General features: G+C 45.1%; 2 protein-coding genes across 2 annotated transcripts in view; one reads left to right on the top strand and one right to left on the bottom strand.

Annotated features, from left to right (window-relative positions):
- The window catches only part of P2RX7 (purinergic receptor P2X 7), a 45,356-nt gene extending 36,980 nt beyond the window's left edge, over positions 1 to 8,376 (bottom strand). Inside the window, exon 1 of the mRNA XM_014858703.3 lies at positions 8,152 to 8,376. Coding sequence (XP_014714189.1) covers positions 8,152 to 8,276 — 125 coding nt within the window. The 5' untranslated portion in view covers positions 8,277 to 8,376. The remainder of the gene's footprint in view (positions 1 to 8,151) is intronic.
- Positions 1 to 25,301, top strand: part of IFT81 (intraflagellar transport 81) — a 186,584-nt gene that overhangs the window by 58,639 nt on the left and 102,644 nt on the right. The gene's annotated exons all lie outside the window — the stretch shown is intronic.

Genomic DNA, 25,301 nt, shown 5'->3' on the forward strand with positions numbered 1-25,301 from the left:
ATGTGGGTTGCCGCTACAGCATGGCTGCCAACGAGTGGTATAGGTCCGCACATGGGGACTGAACCCAGGCCACTGAAGAGGAGCACATGAAACCTAACCACTAGGCAACAGGGCCAGCCTGTTGTTTGAAGTCACCAAGTTTGTGGTTATTTGTCATAGCAGCCACAGGAAACTAACACCTGGGCAAGAGAACAAGTGGAGGCCCATATACCACGTTAAACATTTAAAATCATAACTGACTTAAAATAAAATGTGCCCTCTTGTCTACTTTGACATACCTTCATTACAACCTGATTCAAATTTAGAATTCTTAGACTCCTCAGGATTCTGAGCTGGAACGTGGAAGCACTGGCTGAAGGGACCCCGGCCCATAGCCCACGCCCCTTCTCATCTCACTTCTGGTTCCTTCCAGCTCTGTGAGGGGCCTCATGTACGTGTGTGTGGATGCCCTGCACTGCATGGCCAAACTCCCTCCATACCCTCCACCTGCATACAGCATCCCCTTGGACACCCCTTGGTCTTAGAAGCATGCCCACGGGTGCTATGGTCATCTCTCAAGAGGATAAATCCACAAAGAGTTTCAGGGCCATTTGGAAAGTGAATTCTGGGGTCCTGCATACCCAGAGCTTGGTGGGATGTGGGGAGTGCAGCTCTGGATGAGCACATTCTGCCCTTATGGCAGGCAGACTTCTAAGATGACCCCAACATTTCCTGTATCATGGCATTCACATCCTACCTAATCCCCCAAACTTTGAGTATGATGGATATACTTCCAACATTAGGTTATATTATACAATTGACCTTAAGATAGGAAGATCATCTGGGTAGGCCTGACCCAATCACATGAGCCCTTCAAGAGCAGAGAGTTTTCTTTGGCTGATCCCAGAAGAGAAGTCAGAGATTTGAAGCATGAAAACAATTCATTGTGTCATTGCTGGCTTGAAGATGGAAAGGGCCACAGGGCAAAGAATGCAAGTGGCCTCTAGGATCTGAGAGCAGCCCCTGGCTCACAGCCAGCAAGGAAACAGAACTCTCAGTCCTATAATTGCAAGGAATTGAATTCTGCTAACAAGAATGAGCTTCGAAGTGAATTTTTCCCCAGAGCCCCAAGGTTAGAACTCAGTCCAGCTGACACTTTGATTTCAATCATGCCCACTACTGACCTATAGAACTGTGAGCTGATACACGGGTGTTGTTTTATGCAGCTAGATGTATGGTAATTTCTTACACAGCAATAGAAACAAACACAGCCCCTCTTCCTCCAGGGGAAGCTTGCAGCCAGCAGAGGGCCCAAGAGGGGTCTCTGAAGCATGGGGTCCAGGGAACTGGTCCCTATTGTGTAAGTCAATGCTGGTCCTGCCTCCATACATTCCTAAAGATGAATTCTGCTCACACTCACCACCTCATGTTATTCCCTGTGTACCAAAGTGTTGCATGGTGCATATGTTTGAAAAGCTTGGGTCTCATGCCTATGTCCTAGCTGCAAGGGAGGCTGGGAAATTAAGCTGTGACATATAGTTGAGAGGTGGAGCCCATAACACAGGAAGTTCCCTATAGTTACGCTGTTCAAATCATGATTTCCCACTATAAGAACCAGTCTTGTAGGATTATTTATGATGATGAAACAGGCTAATACATGTCACAAGCTAAGAACAGAACCTGGCCCATGCTAAGCGCTCAAAAGTACTCAGTAGGTGTTACCGTATTGAAAGCAGAAAGCTCTCTCTCAAACAAAAATATGAGCAAAAAACCCTTAATGTTTTCTGGCTGGTTGAAATTTTTCATAATAAAATGTTGATGGTGGGCTGGGGAAGACTCTTCATGCTTTCTCAGTTTCCTCAAGATGAAGTTCAAGGTTGTTCACAATCTGATCCCTGCTGGCTTCTCCAGTCCCACCTTTGCCTCCCTTTCTCTGGCATTTGGCACACCAGCCAGATGACACACATGCAGTCCTGTGAATAATCCATATAATCTGGTCCTTGCTCTTCCCAGCACTGTGCTAAGAACCCAGGAGATTCCTGCCCCAGGTGAGAGGCTGAGCTGGAGCCCTGGCACCCAGAAGCCTATGGGTGCATGAGAGCTGGTGCTTAGAGAAGCCTCCACCATCCCACAGGGAAATGAGAAAACCAGGACAACAAGGCAAGCTCTTCATAAAGCAAAATTCAGTTGTCTGAAAGGATCGTGCTTGTATTTTTAGAGTATGTGCATCCATCTTTTTTAACATTTTGGTTTAGACATTGATGAAGGGATGCTGATAGATGGTATAGTTGGGGTATTTTAATAGCTTGCTTGACATAATTAACAATGCTATGTTAGCCAGCAAGCTTGCCTCTCCTTGGTCTTCCTCCTCTCAGTAAAAGGCGTCATCATCCACCGAGAAAGCTAGAGTCATCTTCCACCTCCTATCAAATCCATCAGTTCTGCCTCCAAAACATATCCCAGCTTTGCCCGCTTCTCTCCAGCTGCACCGCCCCATTCTGGTCCTATTCTCCATCTTCTCTCATCTGAGTGACTCCAGCAGCCTTCTCACTGGTCCCCTCACTGTCACTCCCACCCACTACAGTTTATGTTCTTCACGGTGGCCTGAGAGCGCTTTTAGAAACATGAATCAGATGGCTTCACTTCCCAGTGTAACACTTTTCGGTGACTTCCCATGGCATTGAGAAACAAATTCTAACTCTTTCTGTGGTCTGGCCCCCGCCTATTTGTCTGCCCTGGGCTCCTGTTCCTCCCTTCTCCCTCACCAGATTCTGGAACATGCTGTCTTTCTGGCTTTTCCCTTCTTTTGCTTCCAGACCTTTGCATTTGCTATTCCCTGGGTCTCCGTCCCATGTGTCAGGTGGCTGGATTCTTCCCCTTCTAGAGGGGATCGCCTCCTGAAATGGGTCTTCTCTGGACCCTGCCGTCTTTATCACATCACCCAGGGGCCCAGAGTGGGATGAGAATGTGGCACCGAAGTGCAGGGGCCACAGGGAACATGCGTGGGATGGATTTGCCCCTCCCCGGCCTCTGGTGCCTCCCTCCACCTCCGTGAACTCACTTCCACTCAGCTGGAGGAGGCCCAGCCTCACAGGTGTGTGGCTGTCCTCCCAGGAAACAGGCAACCAGCCATTTTAAGGACTACAAACTAGCCCAGCAGCACCGTGTCCATGGTGACAGACAGCCTGCGGCTGTGCAGGACAATATTGAGCTTGCTGCTGGGCCAGGTGGAGGTTGACTGCGTGGCAGAGAAGAAGTTGTGAGTGGAGTTCGTTCTTCTGTTTCTCTCTCAACCTTCCCTACTCTTCTGTATTCATTAGAAAAAGCTTCTGAGAGGACTAGCCTCCAGGAAGAGGGAAATCTTCACAAGAGAATGCAAATATCTTTTACTTCTCTGCACAAAATCCTCCTATGGCTTCTCAACTCATTCCGAATAAAATCTGAAGAACTTAGAGTGGCCTTCAAGGGCCTGAATGATCTGCCCTCCCTCCCCGACCCATGTTACCTCTCCAACCCGCCTACTACTACTTCTCATTCTCTACCTTGTCCACTCTGCTCCTGCCACATACCTCCTTGCTTTTCCTTGAACAGCCTATCAAATCCCCACCTCAGGGCCTTTGCACTTGCTGTTCCTTCCACCAGAAACACTCTTCTAGATACTTCACGGTTTGTTCCCTTTCTTCGTACAGATCTCAACCCAAATGTCTCTATCACACATATGCTTACATCTGCCCTTCATCATTCTCTATCCTCTACCCTGCTTTATTATTCTTCATACCACTTATCACCATCAGACATTTTATTATGTCTCTTTGCATTTTTGTATCATGTCTCTCTCCTCCATTTGAATATAACCCCATGAGTTTCAGGAACTTTGTTTTGCTCACTGTTATAGTCTCTAGCTTCATTGAATGGTGCTTGACTCATAGCAGATACTCTAAAATTTATTTGAGGAATGAATGAATAAGGGAGGACAAGCTCATGGGATGCTCATCCCAGCCTCCCTCCTTGTTCACTTGCCCTGGCCAACCCAGAAGGACAAGATCATAGTGAAGAAGGAAGAATGATGGGCCAAGGAGTGGCGAGGCCCAGTGGCTGGCCTTTTACAGTCTGACAGGTAACCACTTCAGCAGAGTGATTTGTGGGTTAAGAACATTGGCTTTGATTCAAGTCCCTTTCAAAACCCGCTTTCTAACTGGATGATCTTTTAGAATTTAGCTCCATCTTTCATAGCTTCTGTTTCCTTATCTGGGAAATAATGAAAAGAATACCTAAGTCCCAGCATATCAAATGAGATGATAGAAATAAAGCCAACAATAAAAGGAAGTTATCTTTATTGTCATTTAGGTTTTCGAATCTCAGTTTTCCTAGGAGTATAATCATCATTATCCCATTCTTCCCATCTCATTGAGGCCAGAGAATAAAACAGAATCATGGGATGGAAAACTCTATGGAATTCCAGGAACTGATTCTCAGAGGAAATTTCTGTTGAGAATACAAGGGCCTGGCCTTGGCAATAACCTGGGGCAGAGTCTTCACAGCCCAGGTACAGGGCTGAGACAAGCCAGGGGCAGAGGAGTAACCTTCACAAGTCCCTGGAATTTCTGGCTTTTGTAAAGACTTTGTAACAGATGCTTGTTTTTTGTCTGTCTCTCCCACCCCGCCCCTCACTTTCTTTTCCCATTTCTTCTGGCAATCGAATTCTTCTTTCTTAAAGAAAAGCCACTGGATGTGGTTCAGATCAGGCTCATTCAGCTCTGCCACCCTCTCCCTACTTCCTGCCATAAGAGTGAGCACATGACCAGGGTTGGCCAATCAGGTGACACCATGCCTGTAGCCCCAGCGATTTGCTCAGAGATGGATATGTAACTCAAGCCCATCCAATCAGAGTCTTTCCTGCCAGAGCTATCAGGAGAGACTCGTTTTTTCCTCTGGGATTGCTAAAGTGGAGGATGTGAGGATACGAGTTTGCTGCCTTGCTACATAGCCTATTCAAGAAGAAAGCCAAATAGAGCCAAGATGTGGGGAGAGAGACTCAGCCCTGATGACACAGTTTGAACCTTTCTAACCATCCATGTCTGATCTCTTCCACTGCCAAATTATGTGGTGGCAAATTCCCCTGTGTGGTTTCGTGGCTATCTTGAGTTAGGTTTCTGTCACTTACTATCCAAACAATTCTAACTAACACAGACCTAGTCAGCATCCTGTCCATACGCTCCTGCAACCCTGGAAGCTGGAGCCACTTGATCCCACCTGTAGCTGCAGCGTCTGCCTTTGACTCCAGATCTGAAGTTGGCTGTGAGGGACTATGAGAAGCTAATCAGCCCCTCGTTTTATTTCCTCTGTTGCCAGCCCCTGTCTTGTACTCCAGTCTCAATAACTGAGGCCCTGTCTTACTTCATTATCCTGGATCTTTGCTTTTTCACCTCTAGAATGGACAGCATCTGAACCCAGAACCCCATGGCCAGAACCTCTCACCTGCTGCAGTGTATCCTGAATATTACCTGAGCCTGTCTGGACTTCTACCTATGGTCCGTACCAGTCCTATTTGATGCAAACTATGGGTCTACCCATTTCACGGGTGGCCAAGTTGCAGTTACATCAGCATGAGGCCTCACAGTACAACTTAAGGCAGCATTTCCCAAGCTGTGTTCTGTGGGACTCCATTCAGTGAGATGCAAATAGACGTTCCATTAACATAGAGGAAAAAAGCAGAGTTGGCAATATTGTTTCTTCAGTTTTGTATTTTAAGATATAAACAATGGAGAAGCATTTTACATGGCAGTTATCTTCTAAAGTCAGCGCTTAGGGTGAAAATTGTGTCTGGTCAAAACTGCCTTTGGTAAACCCTGAAATTTTCCACAAGCCATAGCAAACAGACCTTCCACCTCTCAGTGATTTCATCAGAACCGATTTTTCCTCCAGCTCTGGAACAAGTTGCTGTTTTTCCAGTTTTGCACCAGGTGAAAGTCAAGGAGTTAGATTATTTTAGGGGATATGTTAGGTGGAAAACATGTATCTAGATTCTCAGGTAGGGCTGCAAGATTCTCATTCTGTGAGAAGCAAGTGAGAACAGAGACTGACTGAGGGAACCGCAATTCAAGCATCCATCTCACGCTTACACCCAATCACTGAATCACTGCATTGTTTAAATTGTGCTCTCGCTCGATGCCCTTTTGGAACCCGTGTAACTGAATTTGAGGGAATTAAATGCATGTAAGATAAGAAAAGATAAGATCCCACCATATGAAAGAAAAACATTTATCATTTTATAGATAAGGAAACCAAGGCTCAAAGAGGTGAAGAATTTTTGAATCCACGTTTCCAGATCTCAAATCCCAAGATTGGGTGGAGTTACTTTGACAGTCAAAGGAGAGGGTATATATGAAAGTACCCATGATATTCAAAAAGATTATTTTTATAAATAGCTACCATTTGTGGAGCTCTTACTCTATGCCAGGCATTGATAGGGCTTGTCATGCCTTTTCTTGTTTGATTATCACAACAACTCTATGAACAGATGCAGAAGCTGAGGCTCAGAGAGGTTAAGTGACTTGGCCAAGGAAATTTAGGCAGGATTATAAAATAGGTTGCTCTAATCCTTAGCTGGTAGACTACACCATCTTCCTATATAGATGCAAGTTATCATCATCATCATCATCATCACAAAGAGTAAGGGGGCATTAGCTATTAGGGAAATGTGAATCAAAACCACAATGGAATAGCACTCAAAACTCACTAGGATGCCCATAATCCAAAAGGCAGACAACAACAAGTGTTAGTGAGGATGTGGAGAAATGGGAACATATGTTGCTGGTGGGAATATGAAATGGTGCAGCTGCAGTGAAAAACAGTTGGATGGTTCTTCAAAAGGTTGGAAATAGAGTTATCAAATGATCCACCAATTCCACTCGTAGGTGCATACCCAAGAAAACTGAAAACATGTTTATGCAAAAATGTGTACACAGATGTTCATAGCAGAATTATTTGTAATAGCGGAAAATTGGAAACAACTCAGATGTCTACCAAAAAGTAGTATATTCATACAATGGAATATTACTCAGCCATAAAAAGGAATGAAGTAGAGATACATGTTCCAACATGGATAAACTTTGAAAACATGATGCTAAGTGGAAGGAGCCACTCACAAAGGACCACATATTGCATGATTTCATTTATATGAAATACCCAGAATAGACAAATCCATAGAGACAGGAAGTAGATCAATGGGTGCCTGGAGCTGTGGGGGAATAGGAGGGTTGGGAGTGATGGCATGATGGCTAAGGATGTGGGGTTTCTTTTTGAGGTGATGAAAATATTCTAAAATTGATTATGGTGATGATTGCACAACTCGGTGAATGTACTAAAAACCACTAAATTGTACACTTTAAATGGGTGAATTGTACACTATGCAAATTATCTCTCTTTTTTTTTTTTTTTTTTGGAGGAAGACTAGCCCTTAGCTAACATCTGCTGCCAATCCTCCTCTTTTTGCTGAGGAAGACTGGCCCTGGGCTAATATCTGTGCCCATCTTTCTCTACTTTATATGTGAGATGCCTACCACAGCATGGCTTGCCAAGCAGTGCCACATCCGCACCTAGGATCCGAACCGGTGAACCCTCGGGCCACCGAAGCGGAATGTGCACACTTAACCGCTGCACCGCCAGGCGGGCCCTGCAAATTAAATCTCAATAAACAATTAAAAAAAAAAAAAAAAGAGAGCAAGGGGAGGCTTCCTGACACTGGAGAGCACCTAAAGTTACAGTTACAAGTCCAGTCCTATTCCTCCCCCTAAGTGGTGATGACTCAGACAGATGCCAGCATTACCACCAGGCGTGCCCTGAATCCTTGCCTCCTCCCTGGGAATCCAGGGTGTTGCCCTGCATTTCCCACCTTTCCCAGCCTGCCCTGCCTGGCTTGCCTCAGCAGGCCAGGGTAGAACCCAAAGTGTCACACTCACCTCCCGTCGCTTCTTTCTGCAGCAGACTGGTACTGCTTCCTCCTGCCTGCTCCTTCCTCCCCCCGCAACCCACCCTGACCTTGCTATGAGATGCACAGCTCAGATTTTAAAACCACATGGAATTCAGGATGTGCACGAGAAGCTGCGCCTTGGGATTTTCTGTGCCATCAACCACTGCAGAGATTTGGGGTCATCCCCACACCCCACTTACATAACGTAGGAAAAGACGATCAGGTGGCAGATCCACTTAATGGTGCCATAATTCATGCTCTGGATCCGAGTGACTTTGTTTGTCTCATACTGGAAAACATCGTTCCAGCTGCAGCAGGCTGGCATGGTGAGATGCTTGCTCTGCTCACTCGGGGCTGGACCAGGGCTCAACCCTCACAGATGGGCCACAGAGTTCCCCCCAGTAAGAAGAAAATGAAACCACTTGATTCTTAGCAGGAGCCTTTTAAGTTTGAGCTCCTCCAATGACAGCAGAGTGGGGGCGGGCCCTGGCAACTTCCCCAGATGTGGCTGGAGATAAACAAGAAAAGCCAAGTCTTACAGTCCTGGCTGGCAGATTACCCCGCCCCAGCCGGCCTCCCCCGGTTGCCTGCACAAAGATGGTGTTCAAAGGGGGGCATTTTTAGAATTCTGTCTCTCCCCTTTTTCCTTTCACTTTTTTTTTTTTTTTAACTCATTTCAGTGGGAGGAAGGGGCAGCCCTTCACATGTCAGGAGACCCAGTGCTTCCATCGTGCCTCAGTAAAGGGCCTAGATTTTTTCCATTGCCTCAAGCCCCACTCAAGAGACTGATTGATTCATTTCTACAACCCTTTATTTAGACCCAGCTGTGTATGAACACTGGGTGAATGAAGGTTTCTCCCTCTCCGACTTCCTAACAACACTCCAGTCTATAGATGGTGGGGGATTCAGGTTTATCGGGGGAGTGGGAAGGGAGGAGGACTTTATTTCTATGCTGGATATTTCCTGCGTGACCCTCTAGATCCGCTCTCCATCCTGCTCTGGCCCCAGGAGGTCCACCCATGACCTGGGCCAATCAGCCTAAGACTGCCAGAAACAAACCTGCTGTCCAACAAAATGAGGTTTACTGACCCATTCAGTGAGAGAGAGTATGTGCCAGAGGGGCCATGGGGCCTCATCAAACAAAGGGTCCTCGGGGATGTGGAGTTTAGGTTAAATTGAAATGAAAGTGGGTTTTAATAGGTTCAAAGCAAAGCAGGTTTGTGTAAAACAGTCAACTTCAGATCTGGATTGCAGAAAGGACCCAGGGCCTTGTTTCCCTGGAAGCAATAAAACTGTAAGAGATGTTGAATGCTATGTCCAGAAATCCTTTATCTGAAGTTCCACACACAAGGTGCAGATCGAAGCTGCTTCTCTGTGTCAGGGACTTAGATCCTCCAGGCAAAAATGGAGTATTTTATTCCTACTGATGCAATTTCAAACAGCAAAGTTTCTGATAGCCTCTGATTTTAGAGGATGACATTTCTCAGAAAGTAAGAAAGCAGCAGTCCCTCACTCAAAGATGGGGGTGCGTTATCATTTTACAGCTACAGAGAAATATCGTTTCCTGTTCTCTTTGTGGCGACCTTTATCCATTTCTGCTCTTCCAGCCTAAGTGGCCAGGCCTATTTTTGCTTTTCCAGTCTAAGCTAAATTTTACTTTCCCATCCATGTGAGCTGTGTCAGGGGCTCCCATACCTCCTGGCTGCCAGGTCAGGAGACTGGAGGGCAGGAGGGCAGTGAGGTTGGATGTGAATTTTCCTGGCTCTTTCCTGCCAGGTGCATGTGGTAGGGTTTCTGGGCACCACTCCCTCCTTCAGGCTTATGGGTGGTAAGGGCTCCCTGCTGTTGGTCAGCCCCAGGTGGCTCATCATCCCTTACTGCTTTTTCTTAACACTGCCCATACCTTTGTAAATGGCTCCATCATTAGTTACCCCACTGGAGTACACTATCACTTTCCTACCAGGCCTCTGAGTGATACAGTAATCTTCATGTGGATCACAGAAGAGATCCACAGGGCAGTAAAGTCTGATGGTTAGAACATCGGTGCTGAGGAACTACGTGCCTGGCTTCCAATTCTGGTGTCACATCTTACCACCTCTGTGACCTTGGACAGCATTGTTCATGATGTTCATTCCCAAAAGCACCAGCCACTAGCAGATGTAGGAGTGAATAGGCAGACAACCCAAATGTTCATCAACAGGTGAATGGATAAACAGAATGTGGTATATCCACACAGTGGAATATTATTCAGCCATCAAAAGGAATGAACTACTGACGCATGCTGCAACATAGATGAACCTTGAAAAGATTATGCTAAGTGAGAGAAGCCAGACACAAAGGGCCACATATTGTATGATTCCATTTATGGGAAATGTCCAGAATAGGCAAATAGCTTCAGTACTGCCCTTGCCACTACCTGAAGACACATATTTCCTCCTAGTCTTTCTGCTGAGCTCTTACACTGATCCCTCATGCTCTTTCCTCTCTGCTTCCTCAGCCCTCTGTCTACTCTTTCCCCACCACCACCACTGCATGGATACTGTTATCAATAAGCTTGCCAATGAATTCTCAATTGCCAGATTTAGTGGATATGTTTTATTCATTATTTTACTTGACCTTTTGGATGCATCCAACACCATCGACTAGTCTCTACTTCTTGGAGCAGTTTCTTCCCTTGATTTCCATGACCCCTCTGAGTCTCATCATCTCCTAGTTTTTCATTTCTACCTCTCTGACTCTTTATCTTATCATTCTCTGGTTCTCTTCTCCCCTTAAATTTCAGTTCCCGTGAATTCTGTCTCAGCATTTTTTATATTTCTATCAGTCAGGTTATGCTGAAATAACTCCCCAAATATCATAGCTTAAAACAATGACAATTTATTTCTCATCCACACTAAATATCCATCATGGGTCACCCAGAAAGCTCTGCTTATTCTAGTCTCTCACAACCAAGACTAATGGAACAGCCACTATCTTGAACTCTTGAATGAGAAATCTGGAAGTTCCCACAGCAGCAATTAAATGCTCTGACCTAGAAATGATGCACTCACTTCTGCTCCTAAGTCAGTCAAAACTAGTCACTTGGCCTCATCTAACCACAAGGGAACCATGAAATGCAATCCCACCATATGTCCCCCATGTCCCCAGAAACAGAAGAAGCAGAAATTTTTGGTGAATAGCACTAATGACTTTTACATCTCCCTGGGAAATTTCATCCACAGACATTATTTGAAGAATTACCAAATGCTAAAAGAAAACGGAGTGGGAGGAGGGGCACATGTGTATATTATGTGTTTAACTCTGCATGGAATATAGCTGGAAACAGGACCTACTACATAATTTGTGGGGCCCAGGGCAAAATTAACGTGTAGGGTCCCTTATTCAAAAATAAAGAATTTGAAGATGGTGACAGCAGAGCATTAAACCAAGCTCAGGTCCCTTCTAAGCGTAGCTCCCTGTGTGACTGTGCAGGTCCCATGTCCAGGAGGCTGGCTGTGTCTGGAAAGATGATCTCTGGAGCAGGAACTGAGGGTTAGTCAATGTTTGTCGAGACACTTATTTATCACCTTTCTATAAAGTTTTTTCTTCCATATGCACGCATTATTATTTTTTTTAAATCACTGATAGAGTTTAAAAATCTGTATCTCCAGACCAAACCTGCCTTCAGGTCTCCATACCTGTAGTCTATGAACCTCCAGACTTAAATATCCCACAGACACTTTAAATCACTTCTTCAAAATGAAACACCTTCCTACAGAATAATAGTGCAAGTAAGGAGCAACTAATGAGAGGGAGAGAGTGGAGACAGCAGATGTGGACCACTTTTCCTGCAGGCTTGGCTATGAGGCGAGAGAGATAAGGCTGGTTTTTAATGGAGACATAGAGTCAAGGGAAGATGGGGGTGCTGGTAGTTAACCTGGAAACATTTGAGCCATTCAAAGATGTTCAAAGTGGAATGTCAAGATTGGTGCTCTCTGTTTGTGAAGTAGGAAGCCAGGTCAGGATGCAATGGGACTGGGGGGCTTGGGTGAATTTCTCTTAGTCAAGGTTTTCTGTGTGTGTGTGTGTGTTGCTGGTTAGAGGTCAGAAAATCAAGTGACTTTCTTGGGCAGGAATGGGAGTTTTTTAAGGAAACGCTGGATCTCACAGAACTTAAGCATAGGAAATGTCGGCAGCCTGGCAAGAACTTAATAGAATTGGAAACTAAAATGTCCTACGCTGAGGTTGCTCTTTCAGTTTGCCTGAAGCTGTGCGGTGCCGCCTCTGCTTGTCTCTCTGCGCACCCACTGTGTCTCTCTAAACACTGGGCTTCTCCGCTGCCCTGAGGGCGTGAACCAAACTAGGTTCAAGCGAAAGCCCAAATCAACTACCCCAATTCCAAGATCCCAGAGGAATGAATCTGATTGGTCTAGCTATTTATCTCTGGTCCACTATGGCTGTGGTTGGGGCCACAGGACACACATGGCGTCAGGGCCCTCCCCACCCCCACCCCCCCACGCCTGCCCTCAGTTTCCCGAAGGAGAGGGAGGAGGAAGGAGGGAGGGCTGGGAAGAAGGAAGGAAGGGATGGAAGGAAAGACAGAGGTGGTGTGGCTCTCAGAGAATAGAGGCTCCTAAGCTGGGGGACTCTGGTTAGAGCTCCTCTCTCTCAGGCGGCACAACTCTGAGGCACGGTTAGGTAGTCTCCCAGGGGTCCCTAGTGGAATTGAAGCCCGGATGCCCACAGCAGTGACCTGCTCTTGAATGCTTCCTGTATTGGCTGCCTTCCCTCCCTGTCCCACTTTCCCTTCCTGGCCTCACCTCCCAAACAAACTACTTGCTCCCAAATCCTTGTTTCAGGATCTGCTTCCGCGAAACCCAATCTATTTCAGCTTTCTGTGCTGTTGTTAAGGAGTCTGGAATTTATCCTCAGAGCAATAGGTGGATTCACAAACAGAGTTGGGGCATGATCTCTTTTGCACTTTAGTAAAATCACTCTGGCTGCTCTGTGGAAAATGGATAGAAAGGGCAAGGTTGGAAGCAGGGGCTCTGCCTGGGGAGGGGGTATAGTGACATGGAGGAGGGCTGAGGATGGATGCCTGAAGGATCTGACACGAAGGAGACTAAGCTAGGCACCAGGGAAGGAGAGGAAAACCAGGAGGGAGTGTCTACCCAGAAGCTATCGGTTCACAAAGAAGCCAATGGCCATAGCAGATATTAAGAGCAATTACAAAGCTGTGTGATTAAAGGGCGCTAGTGAGGGAACTGACAGATACACTAATGGAACAGGATAGAGTCCAGTATTAAACACAAAGATAAGTGGGAACTTAGCATATGATAAAAACATTTAACATCAGGGGAGATAGAAATTACTTCCAGTATGATCTCAGAGCAATTGGCTTAGCCATTTAGAGAAGGGCAGTGGAGGGAGGGGGATATGGTATTCTAACTTGTCATATTTAAAAAGATGTGTAAATGTTTGAAATGTGATAGAATCATCCAAAGTGAGCAAAATCAGGGCGGGTCCAGTGGCGTAGCGTTAAATTCACGCACTGGGCCTTGGCGGCCTGGGGTTCGCAGGTTCTGATGCGGACGTAGCACCGCTTGTCAAGCCATGCTGTGGCAGCATCCCACATTAAATAGAGGAAGATTGGCACAAGTGTTAGCTCAGTGACAAATCTTCCTCAAGCAAAAAGAGGAAGATTGGCAACAGATGTTAGCTCAGGGCCAATCTTCCTCACATACACAAAAAAGTGAGCAAAATCAGCTACACAAAACAGGACATGCAACTTACTGATATATTTGTGTTGTGCACATTTTGCATTATGGTGGAAAGTGCGAACAGAGATAATGGATTGTTATTTGAAATACCTCAGCTGATAAGGACACTGTCACCTGGCTGGTGTTTGGTTCTTCCTCCCACTCAAACTCTGTTGGTGTCAATACCAGAGTGGATTTGCACAGTGACACAATTATACCAGCCTTACTCTCCTTCAGGAGTGCGATATTTCAGCCAGGATTCACTGTAGTTTCTTTCTTGGGAACCAGAGCTACTAAAAAAGCATGTCACAGTGATATTTTTTCCTATTTCTCCATAGCAATTCCTCATTAACGTGCCTTTCTAACCCTCTCTTCTTTCCTTCTTATCACCTAATTCAGAATCCTTATAAAAAATTCACTGAGTCTACTGCTTAGGGATGTCACTGAATTAGGAGAAAGCCCAGTGCCCTGATATTCAAAAAATGTTTTTGGGGGGCCTGCCCCACTGCCAAGTGGTTAAGTTAGCGCGCTCCACTTCAGTGGCCCAGGGTTTCACCAGTTTGGATCCTGGGTGCGGACATGCCACTGCTTGTCAGGCCATGTTGAGGTGGCGTCCCACATGCCACAACTAGAGGGACCCACAACTAAAATATACAACTATGTACTGGGGGGATTTGGGGAGAAAAAGCAAAAAAAAAGATTAGTAACAGTTATTAGCTCAGATGCCAATCTTTAAAAAAGAAACCCACATTTTTCTTGGAGTTACACTGAACCAGTGTTGTCTATCATGGTGGGCACTAACCACATACGGCTATTTAAATTTAAATTAAATGAAATTTAAAATTCAGTTATTCAGCCACACTTCCCTAGTTTCAAATGCTCAATAGCCACATGTGGGTAATGGCTACCACAATGGACAGTGAAGATATAGAACATTTCCACCATCATAGAAAGTTCTATTGGACAGCGCTGCTGATAAATCTGTGGGATAGAGGAAAAGGTGAGTACGGTTGCAGATGAGGAAGGTGAGGGCGGGCCCGGTCAGATGGCATCTATTTTCTGTGTGAAATAGGAGGAAGTTCCCTGATGAGAGAGAAAGGGAAGGCAGAGGGGTAGGAGGTTTGATGAGAGTGAAGAAAATTCAAAACAGTTGCCATGGTGAACAGGAGACGAGAGCCAATAGAGAAAACAGGAATTCCAGGGTGGTGTTGAGAATTAAAGATCATCAATTTGTTTTTGCAACAGTCTGCGTGACTAAGATTATGAAAGAGGCTGGGGCCTTCCCACCTCCAGAATCTACCTCCCACGTCCACACCCAGAGACCCACCAGGTCTTGCCAAGTGATTCAAATAGTTTTAGAATTTGTATCATTGATATCTACTACGTTTATTCTGGTCTTCTACATTTGTTCCTGAAACAGTGTGAGCAAAGCTCTATCTCTTGCCCTCCTTCCTCCTAAGTCACCCTTCCCTGGGGCTTGTATCCTTTACAAACAGGGCAAGAGTCTTCCCTTTGTCCCCTAATGCAACCCAGGCACTAGGGAATGACTTGGTTCACTCAATTTATTCTAGGTATAATGGTTCTATCCTTCTTATGGATGCTAGATTTCTTTGAATCTTGGGGTCTCCCCTCCACTTCACTTCATCCAAGCCCAATACACATATTCTCCTTGGGAACTTTTCAAATCCATTTCCAGGCCAGCCATGGTGGCCTAGTGGTTAAGTTCGGCATGTTCCACTTCAGTGGCCTGGGTTCCAGTGGGCGTGGACATACACCACTCATGTGTCAGTGGCCATGCTGTGGTGGTGGCTCACATACAAAAAGAGGAAGATTGGCAGTGGATGTTAGCTCAGGGTGAGTCTTCCTCAACAAAAACAAGATAAAATAAAATCCATTTCCTAGTCAAGACAGCTGGCCACTTTAGGTAGTAACTGAGGTCTTCTGCAATCCTAAACACAGAGGCTGGGGATGGGTGGGGAAAACTGGGGTTCTCCTTCTAATGATAGATGGTAGCAAGGTGTCTGAGATTTCTAGGGGACCAGGACCCGTTGTTTTCTCCATCAGTCTTAGCAGGACAGATATGAAAACTGAATAGAAGGAAATTTACATTGATTGAGGGCTGCTTTTGCTGGGGGCTGAGAATTATGTCATTTAAGGTGCTTTTGTCTGAATGTAACAGAATGCCTGACTCAAAGTGGCTTGAATATGAAAGAAATTATTATCTCATTTATAGGATATGCAGAGAGAGGACAAACTTCAAAAGGGGTTGATTTAGTGGCTTGACGACATCATCAAAGGTCCAGGTTCTTTCTATCTCTCTGGACTGCCACCCTTGTTGTTGAGTTCATCCTCAGAAAGAAAGACCATCAATTCTTTTGTCTCTTTCATGGAAAAATCTTGGCCAGAGCCCCCCTCTCTTCACCTCACCCTACCGTCTAGTTCTGGTAATGAATCACATGCCTATTCATCCCCTGACAAGAGAGAGGGAATCACCATGACTGGTTTGGACCAATCATCTGAGTTGGAGTGGATGTTGGGGTGTCATCCCCAATGTCCACTACTTGGGCACTGGCAAGAAAGTGGCTAAAATGAGGACCAAGGAATCTATCCTGGATAGGGAAGGAAGTGGAGGAAAGAGGGTCCTAAGAGGGAGAAAGTAGAAGGGTCAAGGGATTCTGGAGTTCAGAGAACTGCTAAGCCTGGAATAACTGAAAGAACAGAGCCTGTAATGAGAGGAGTTGCAGACTTCAGAGGAAGATTAGTTCCAGCAGCAACTGAGGTCCAGGACACAGTCTAGGGAGGCAGTGGCTGAAGTAGAGTGAAGATCACGGAATGAGGAGGGAGAAGAGCCAAGGGGCCTGGAGGCTGGCCAGGTCTTAGGTCATCCTAATAGTCATTAAAGTCATTGATATGGTGGTAGGAACTGGGGTGGGTAGGAAGGATGAGCCAGATGCCCAAGTCCTCTGAGAATAAGGGTTGACTGTTTTAGTAGACACCAGCAATGAGAAGGCATAGAAGGTGGCACGGCTAGATGCAATGAACCTCAGAGTTTACTCAAAATGGAGGACCATTGATCTGGAAATAGAGTTGGGGAGCATGGAGGACACTGTGAGAGTGGAAGAAAGATTAGCATCCTCTGGGGAGGACTTCCAGGATTCTCAGAGGAGAGCCAGGTTTTACTTGGGCCAAGGAGTAGAAAGAACTCTGTGTACTGAGGTCATGACCTAGAAAAGAAAAGAGAATGTCCTCCGCTCTTCTCTTTCTCCTTCCCACAAGCTGGAATGAAATCTGGAGGTGAGCCATCTCTGACCCAGAGTATAGGAACTCATACTCTCACCCACTAGTTCATGAGAAAAGCAAGTCCAAAACAACCCCTCCCAAGTGCCCATTAAGCCCCAGAGCTTATTGTATCCGAGGGTGTAGCAGACATTTTTGGTTGCCCATCCAAAATCCATTCTCCTTTTCTTTGCTAACAGAATCTCCAATTTTGTTCAGGTTTCAAACCCTCAGGCAAGATAACTCTATCCCCTGCTCAGGGGTATCATGTTAATCCTGCTCTACCCATGGGTGACTACTTTAGGTAGGAATGGGTATGAAAACCCATTTTGGCCACTGAAGCACGAGGGAAAGTTTGTTAGTGTCTTCAAAAGAAAGATTTCATTACTAAGAAAGAAGCATGAGAAGAAATGGTCTTTCTAATGTGACATGCTCAGGATGGCAGAGCAGAATGAAGGAAAGAATTTGTTGGAACTGCTGAGTTAACTAACTCTCGATCCATCCTTCCTGGGACTTATCCATTCACCCCGTTGTTTAAGCCATTTTAACTGGGCTTTCTTTTACTCATGGCCAAAGCATTGTGATTTAAGCATTGCTGGGGAACCCTTATAAAGTTCATCAGGAGGCTGGCAGACAACATCTCTGAAGCACAGAACAGACAGAGATAGAATTTCTGTGGTAATCAAAGATATTGGACAGCATCCCTGAAGCAGAGACAGGCGGGGACCCAAGTGCCAAGAGGCAGACTCCTTGGGTGCTGGGATGCATTTTAGGTCCAGCACCTCGGCAGGCCACCCCCTTTGTCATCTTTTCCTTGGTGTCCTTTCCCTGGCATCTCCTGGTCATACCCTGAACCATAATATTGGAATGTGGCTCAGTATCTGCGACCTTGTATACCCAAGTCTCAATTCCCTTCCCTTTCCTCATTCTCTGTGCGAGTTCTGCCAACTTCTCCTTTAGACCAGTTAACACAAGAGATGCTCTCACTTGAATAACGGATGGGTTGACTACCTCTAACTTTCCAAAACCCAAAAGCTTTTCTAAAAAACTGTGGTAAAATATACATAACAAATTTTACTATTTTAACCATTTTTAAGTGGCATCAAGTACATTCACATTGTACAACCATAAGCCCCGTCCATCTCCAGAACTTTTTCATCATCTCACACGGAAACTCTGTAGCCATTAAACAGTACCCCTCCATTCCTTCCCTCCCAGCCCCTGGCAAACACCATTCTACTTTCTGTCTCTATGAGTTTGACTACTCTGGGTGCCTCATAGAAGGAAATCAGACCATATTTGTCCTCTTATGTCTGGCTTATTTCACTTGGCATAATATCTTCCAGGTTCATCCATTTTTGTAACGTGTCAGAATTTCATTCCTTTTTAAAGCTGAATAATATTCCATTTTGTATATACCATTTTGTTTATCCAGTCACCCACTGATGGAGATTTAGATAGCTTCCACCTTTTTGGCTATTGGAAATAATGCTGCTATGAACATGGGTGTACAAATTTCTGTTCATCCCTGTTTTCAATTCTTTTGGGTATATAACCTGAAATGAAATTGCTAGATCACATGGTAATTTTATGTTTAATTTTTTGAGGAACCAAGTTGTTGGGTGTTTTTTGTTGTTGTTGTTTTTTTTAACCTACCAGGCTATCCACATGTGCTTGACAGCTTCTTCTTTTTTAAGGCAAAATCTGAATTCGTTACCCTTGGGAAAGGAAATACCTTCCTTATATCAGTGAGTTACCATCTCTCTCATTAAAGTAGAGATAAAAGCCATTAGTTTAATTTCAACAGGGCATTCTGTTACAGAGAATAGAGGGGGAAAACAGAATAAACTTATGCCAAGGGGCTGGCCTGGTGGTGCAGTGGTTAAGTTCGTACATTCGGCTTCGGCGGCCCAGGGTTGGCCGGTTCGGATCCCGGGTGCGGACATGGCACTGCTTGGCAAACCATGCTGTGGCAGGCGTCCCACATATAAAAAGTAGAGGAAGTGGGCACGGATGTTAGCTCAGGACCAGTCTTCCTCAGCAAAAAGAGAAGGACTGGCAGCAGATGTTACCTCAGGGCTAATCTTCCTCAAAAAAAATTAAAAGATAAAAATAAAATTATGCTGAATAGATGGGAATTTAGCACATGAGACAAAAAGCAGAAGCAGAGAGAGAGAGCAGACAGAGTGGAGCTGAGGGTGGGGCTGTGGCGTGAAGACCCACCGGCTCCAAGGTCCCTAGAGTGATTCTGAATAAAGAATTCCTCCCTCGTTCTGGACTCCAAGAAGACTGACCCAATTACATTTCTGGCTTTTTTTCCCCCGTGAAATCCTATTTTCCATATTTCTCTCTGAGCGTGTGCATAACGAACCCTTGTGTGACTAAAAGGAGAAAGCTCCATCTCCCTCAACGCTCACACCACTTCTGACACCAAATGTGTGGGTTTTCCACATCAACCAATTCTCCAACTCTCTGGACACCAACTGGGTGTCCTACTATTCAATTATGACACTAACTTCCTGGAGTTAGCACAGACCCCACAGGTTAAGGGCTCAGTCCCACAAGACTGTGCCCACTTCAAATGCCAATCCCAAGTACTGGGTCCCCAGGTTACCCACATTTCTGTCTAACTGGACTACAAATCGGGAGTTCCCACAACCCCTTCCTCAGGTTCAAGAATTTGCTGTAATGGCTCACAGAACTCAGGGAAACACACTTACTGGTTTATTATAAAGGATATAATACAGGATACAGAAGAACAGCCAGATGAAGAGGTACATAGGGCGAGGTCTGGAAGGGTCCCGAGCACAGGAGCTTCTGTCCCTATGGAGTTGAGGGGTGCTACCCTCCCAGCATATGCATGTGTTCACCAACCCCGAAGCTCTCTGAACTCCACAGTTTAGGGATTTTTATGGAAGCTTCATCATGTAGGCATGACCAATTATTAACTTAATATACAGCCCCTCTTCCCTACCCAGAGGATGGGGGATGGGACTGAAAGTTCCAAGCCTCTAATCATGGCTTGGTCTTTTTGGTAACCACCCCTCATTTTGAAGCTATGCAGAAGACCACCAAGAGTCGCCTCATTAGGACAAAAGATGCTCCTGTCACTCAGAAAATTCCGAAGGATTTAGGAGCTCTGTGTCAGGAACCAGGCGCTGCGACCAAATATATATTTCCTACTATATCATGGTGACAATGTGACTGAGTATTTATTACTCACAATCAAACAAACTTAACCAAAACACAGCCTCATTGTCTTGGCCTCCACCAAACTGATATCACCTTCATGTCAAAGATGTTGACTCACTTTGGCCCTTTTTGTTGAGCCAGTGACATGGCATTCATCAGGGTAGTCTCAATCCAGCTCAAGGGCTCCAAGCCAAATGAAGAAGCCAATGGAAGGGGCAGGAACAGGGGTCAGGTCACCAGGCTGAAGCTAGACACATGGACATGGGATAGAGCAGTACAGGAAACAGGAAGTGAGAGCCAGAGCCCAGGGGCAGGCCAGGAGGCTGAGCTCAGGGTCTCTGGAGGCCCTGGAAGAGGGTAGGGAGAGCACCCTTGTTCTGCTCACTTGCTGGAAGAAGGAGCGGGTGGTGGTAGAGTCCATGATTTGAAGATCTCTGTACTTGTCCCTGCCCATTTCATTGCTCTTACCAAAACTCACTGTCCATTTTATCCAGTCAAACCAAATTTCCCTTGGCTCTCTCTCTCTCTTGCTTTTTTTCATACCCACCCCCATTTCCCTTATGCCTGGAACAGTCTCCCACTTAGCATCTGCCTGCCCAGGGCCTTGCCTTCCTTTACAACTCCACCTACCACTTAGTGTCTCTGATTAAGTGAAAGTTGAATCATTATACTTCTTTCCCCAGAGCACGCCTCTTAAATCCCCAATGCCCCTAAGGCTGCCATATATGATGAAAAGTGTCTGACTGACTGATTTTCTTTAAGGGAATTAAATGAGATTACTCATTAAAAGCTCCATCCTTGGTACATAAAATACTGTCCAGTGAGTTGCCACTATTAATTAATAATGAAATGTTATTAGTAATAGTATCAAGAAGAAGAAGAGGATATAAGCTCTTAGAAGACAAGGAGAGTGGTTACTCTATACCCAGGTTCAATAACCCAATATTCAAATATTTAATTATAGCAGAGATTAACAGACTTTTCTGCCATGCCTAACTTCTCCTTTTAGCTCAACCTGAAATCAGCAGGCCTTTATATCCCTAACCATGGCTGATTGGACCAGGACCTGCATCTGCCCAGGAGAGCCAGACCATTGGCTGGCCAGTGGCCAACTGGGATCTCTCTATCAGGAATATTAATTAAGAGACAAAGACACTAAAGGATCAAGTAAAAAGAAGAGGACTAGAGTGAAAGTTCTCTTCTCCAGCTCTAAATGATGTGGTCCCTGGAACCACTCTGATTCTTGCCCTTCCTGAGGCCATAGCTTTTCTAGAAGATTCCATGAGAGCTACATCCTTATTGTGAAAATTATTCTCTGGAGTTAATTTAAATAAGTGGTTCTGAGCTCATATCACAACTCTGCCACTTCTATGTGACTTGGAGAAAGGTATTTAACTTCCCGGAGCCTCACTTTCCCTATCTGTAAAAGGGGCTGATAATGCCTATTTTATGTTTTCCTGATGATTAAATGAGGTAGTGCTCTCTTGTACTAGCATTTATCAAGGGTGTAGCATCTTTATTTCTTCCCTTTCTCTTCCCTAAGGACATTCGCAATGTCCAGATACAGGCATTATATCAGTTAGGATATGAGTTCAACTGCATGCAATAGAGATCCCAAATAACAGTGACCTAAATAATATAGAAATTGATTTCTTTCTCACATACAGTCTGGATGAAGATGGTCTTAAAGCTGGTATGGCAGCTCTGAGCAATGAATTCATCCAGGGACCCAGATCTGCCATCTCTAGAGTATTGCCCCCATTGGCATGGTCCAAAATGGCTCCCCACTAGGATCAAATTCCAAACAGAAGTCTGGCAAAAGGAGGAAAGGAGAAAGAAAGGGCATGTTCCTCCCTTCAAGGACATGACCTGTCACTGCCACTTGCAGCACATTGGTCAGAATTTAGTCACATGGCCATACCTACTTGCAAAGGGAGGTGGGAAATGTAGTCCTTATTTCTGTTCAACCATGTTCCTTGCTTAAAAACAAGGATCCTCTTACTTTTATTGAGAAAGGAGAATGGATATTGAAGGGCAAACAAGAGTTCCTGCCACTGGTACCGATGAAACAGTCCTCTGACCTGGAACCTCTCCCAAATGTGAAAGGAAATCTTTGTGTTCACAGGGGACCTGGACAGCTATAAGGCAGATGAAACAGCCCAGCCAGGGAAGAGCTCCATAGAAAAGAATTTATTTTCCCAGGGATATACAGATAAAATGATCTGTTTGTGTTTTTCCAGAGGGAATGGGCCCATACAATTTGGTCTATCTAGCTTGGCACTGGTGAGGGCATCTGAAGATCAGAGTCTCAAGGATGGAGTATTGCTCTGACAATCTCCTAGGCTATGTGTCCTGGAAATGTGCTGGGTCTCTAGATATCCTCAAAGGTCACTGATTTCACAAGATCCACAAAGCCTTCCCTGATCCACTAGCTAAAAGAAATTGCTCTCCCCTTTAAATTCCCATTATACCTGGCGTAGACATCTGTTGGTTTTGATGTCTGGCTTTACCTTCTCTTCTGGTTTTCCTTTGGCAGAACTATGCCTTCTACATTCTCAGTTGATTTGGTTCACATTGAGCTGTCCCCATCCAAAGACCCCAGGGGTGGACCCAGGACCCAGTTCTGGACAATCAGAGCACCACTTCATCATGGCTGCTGTGCTGTGTTCAGGAGTGGATACATGAATCCAGCTGGTCTGATAAGAGTCCTGCAACTTTGGTTAAAATTATTGAAAAAGTGGTGCTCTCTTTAGGCTGGAGTTGCTAAGTTGGTAGGATAGAGGCTTAAAGCTGTTGGCGGCCATCTTGCCAGCAGGGAGTAAAGTTAACTCAGAGAAATCCAGAGGTAAATGACGGAGTGATTCCTGATGATGACATCATTTGAACATCTTGATCAAGCCATGCACGTAGCCTTGACTAGTTTCAGAAGCCACTAACTTCCCTTTTTGGCTTACGCCAGTTTAAGTAGACATTCCTATCACTTTCAACCAAAAGAGTCTTGACTAGTACAGCATCTAGGTGCATCTTCATGACAAAGATATCACCTTGTATGTGATGTTGCAGTTGTGTCTGAATGCATCCCGTGTCTCCTGCTCGACTATGAGATCTTGAAACCAGAATCTCTCCTAGGTGCCAGGCACAACCTATGTGTTCGGGGAATGTTTGGTGAATGAATGGATGGATCAGTGGAGAGATCAGTGTATCAATGGCTGGATGAATAATGGAAAGAAGTAAGATAATACATGTCCTTCCTGAACATCAAGCTCCAAAGAAGCAGCCTATGCTTCTCCAGGCCTTTCTCACAATCCTTTCCCCATTATTTTGTTCATTCATTTAGACAACAAATATTTATTGATCAGATCACCTAGTATGTGCAAGGCTCTGTGCCAGGGGCTGGGAATATGTAGTTTGGTGGTGAGGAGCTCATGCTCTTGAGTCATATGGAGCTGAAATTGAACCCGAGCTCTGCCCACATATGTTCAGTGTGGCCTTAGACAAGTTAACATCTCTGAACCTCGATTTCTTCATCTGTAAAATGGGCATTAATGGTTTCTTCTTCAGAGGGTTGTTGTGAGAGTATTTAAGATGAGAGACTTAAAGTGTTGACCATGGTACTGTTTCATAATAATTATTATTATAACTAAAATTAACACTATGTGCCTTTACAAATGTTAGCTGTCATTGTGGTCTCCCTTTCCAATTTAACTAGCAAGAGAAAGTATATATATATATATATAAAGAGAGACAGAGAGAGACAGAAAGAGGGAGACAGAGACACAGAGAGAAAGACAGGGACAGGAAAGATCAAACAGCAAAAATAATTTTGAATGCATTTTTTCTCTCTGATAATTGTGGTTCTATCTGCGTTTGGGAAAAATATACATACTTATCTGGACCAGTGGTTCAAACAGGAGTGACTGTGCAGCTCCAGGGACATTTGGCAACATCTGGAGACATTTTTAGTTGTCATGACTGAGGGAATGCTAACGGCTTCTAATGGCCATGGATGCTGCTAAACATCCTACAACACACAGCTCAACCCCACCATGACAAAGAATTGTCTAGTCTGAAATGTTAGTGGTGCTGATCTGAGAAACCTGGGTTTACACGGTGTTGGCACCTAAACTAGAAATTCAATTGTAAACTGTGAAATCAAGGGCAACAGTGCAAGGCACAGAGTCTGGCACACAGTAGGTGGTCAACAGATGTTTGATAACCACATGAATGAATGAATGATTATATCTTTCATTTGTAATTTGGCCATGTGCCTGGTACAGTGCTATGCCAGAAGAGCTGTTCAGTAAATGGTTATTGACTCCTTCCTCCCCTCTGAAGAGCCACCATGCAGCGGCTGGGATGATGTCCTCCTGGCTGGGGGATAGGATGGCCTCGCAGCAGTGGTTTGAGGTTACGATAAGTTTCTGTGGGAAGCCACAGAGCAGCAGAGCAGTGCTTCTCCACATCGTGATGGATTCATTGTCTTCTCTCCTGCCCCTCTGCTCTCCAACTCTCCACAGAGAGCTCAGAGGGCTGAGCCGAGTGAGAACCTGTGGATTCTGCTCCTTAGGAAAAAAAGAGCCCAGGTTGAGGATTATTGTTAACATGCTTGATGATCAAGAGCCCATTAGATTAGAGCCAGGGGTGGAAGATTGAGGGGGTGAGACTCTCCTTCATCACCACACTCTGTCTAATTTACTTATCCAACAAATATTTACTGAGCACCAGGGACTTTTTGGGGATTTGTGAGTTAACAAAAGAGACCAAAATCCCTACCCTCTTGGAGCTTATATCCTAAAGAAACAGGGTGAACAGTAGGTAAGTAAGTTGTATAGACAGTGTGTGAGAGGGCCATATGTCCTACAGAGAGAAATCAAGCAGGAAAGGAAGATAAGATGTGTTTGGAGTTGAACTTTACTGGTTAAATTGAGGTGAAATTCCCACAACATACAATTAACCATTTGAAAGTGAACAATTCAGTCACATTTCATGCATTCACGATGTTGTGCAACCAACACCTCTCTCTAGTTCCAAAACATTCTCATCACCCCAAAAGGAGAACCCATTCCCATTAGCAGTCACCCCCCCGTTTTCTCCTCCCTTGCAACCCCTGGCAACCACCAACCTGCTTTCTGTTTCTATGGATT

The sequence above is a fragment of the Equus asinus genome, chromosome 8, assembly GCF_041296235.1.
Source record: "Equus asinus isolate D_3611 breed Donkey chromosome 8, EquAss-T2T_v2, whole genome shotgun sequence".
Lineage (NCBI taxonomy): Eukaryota > Metazoa > Chordata > Mammalia > Perissodactyla > Equidae > Equus > Equus asinus.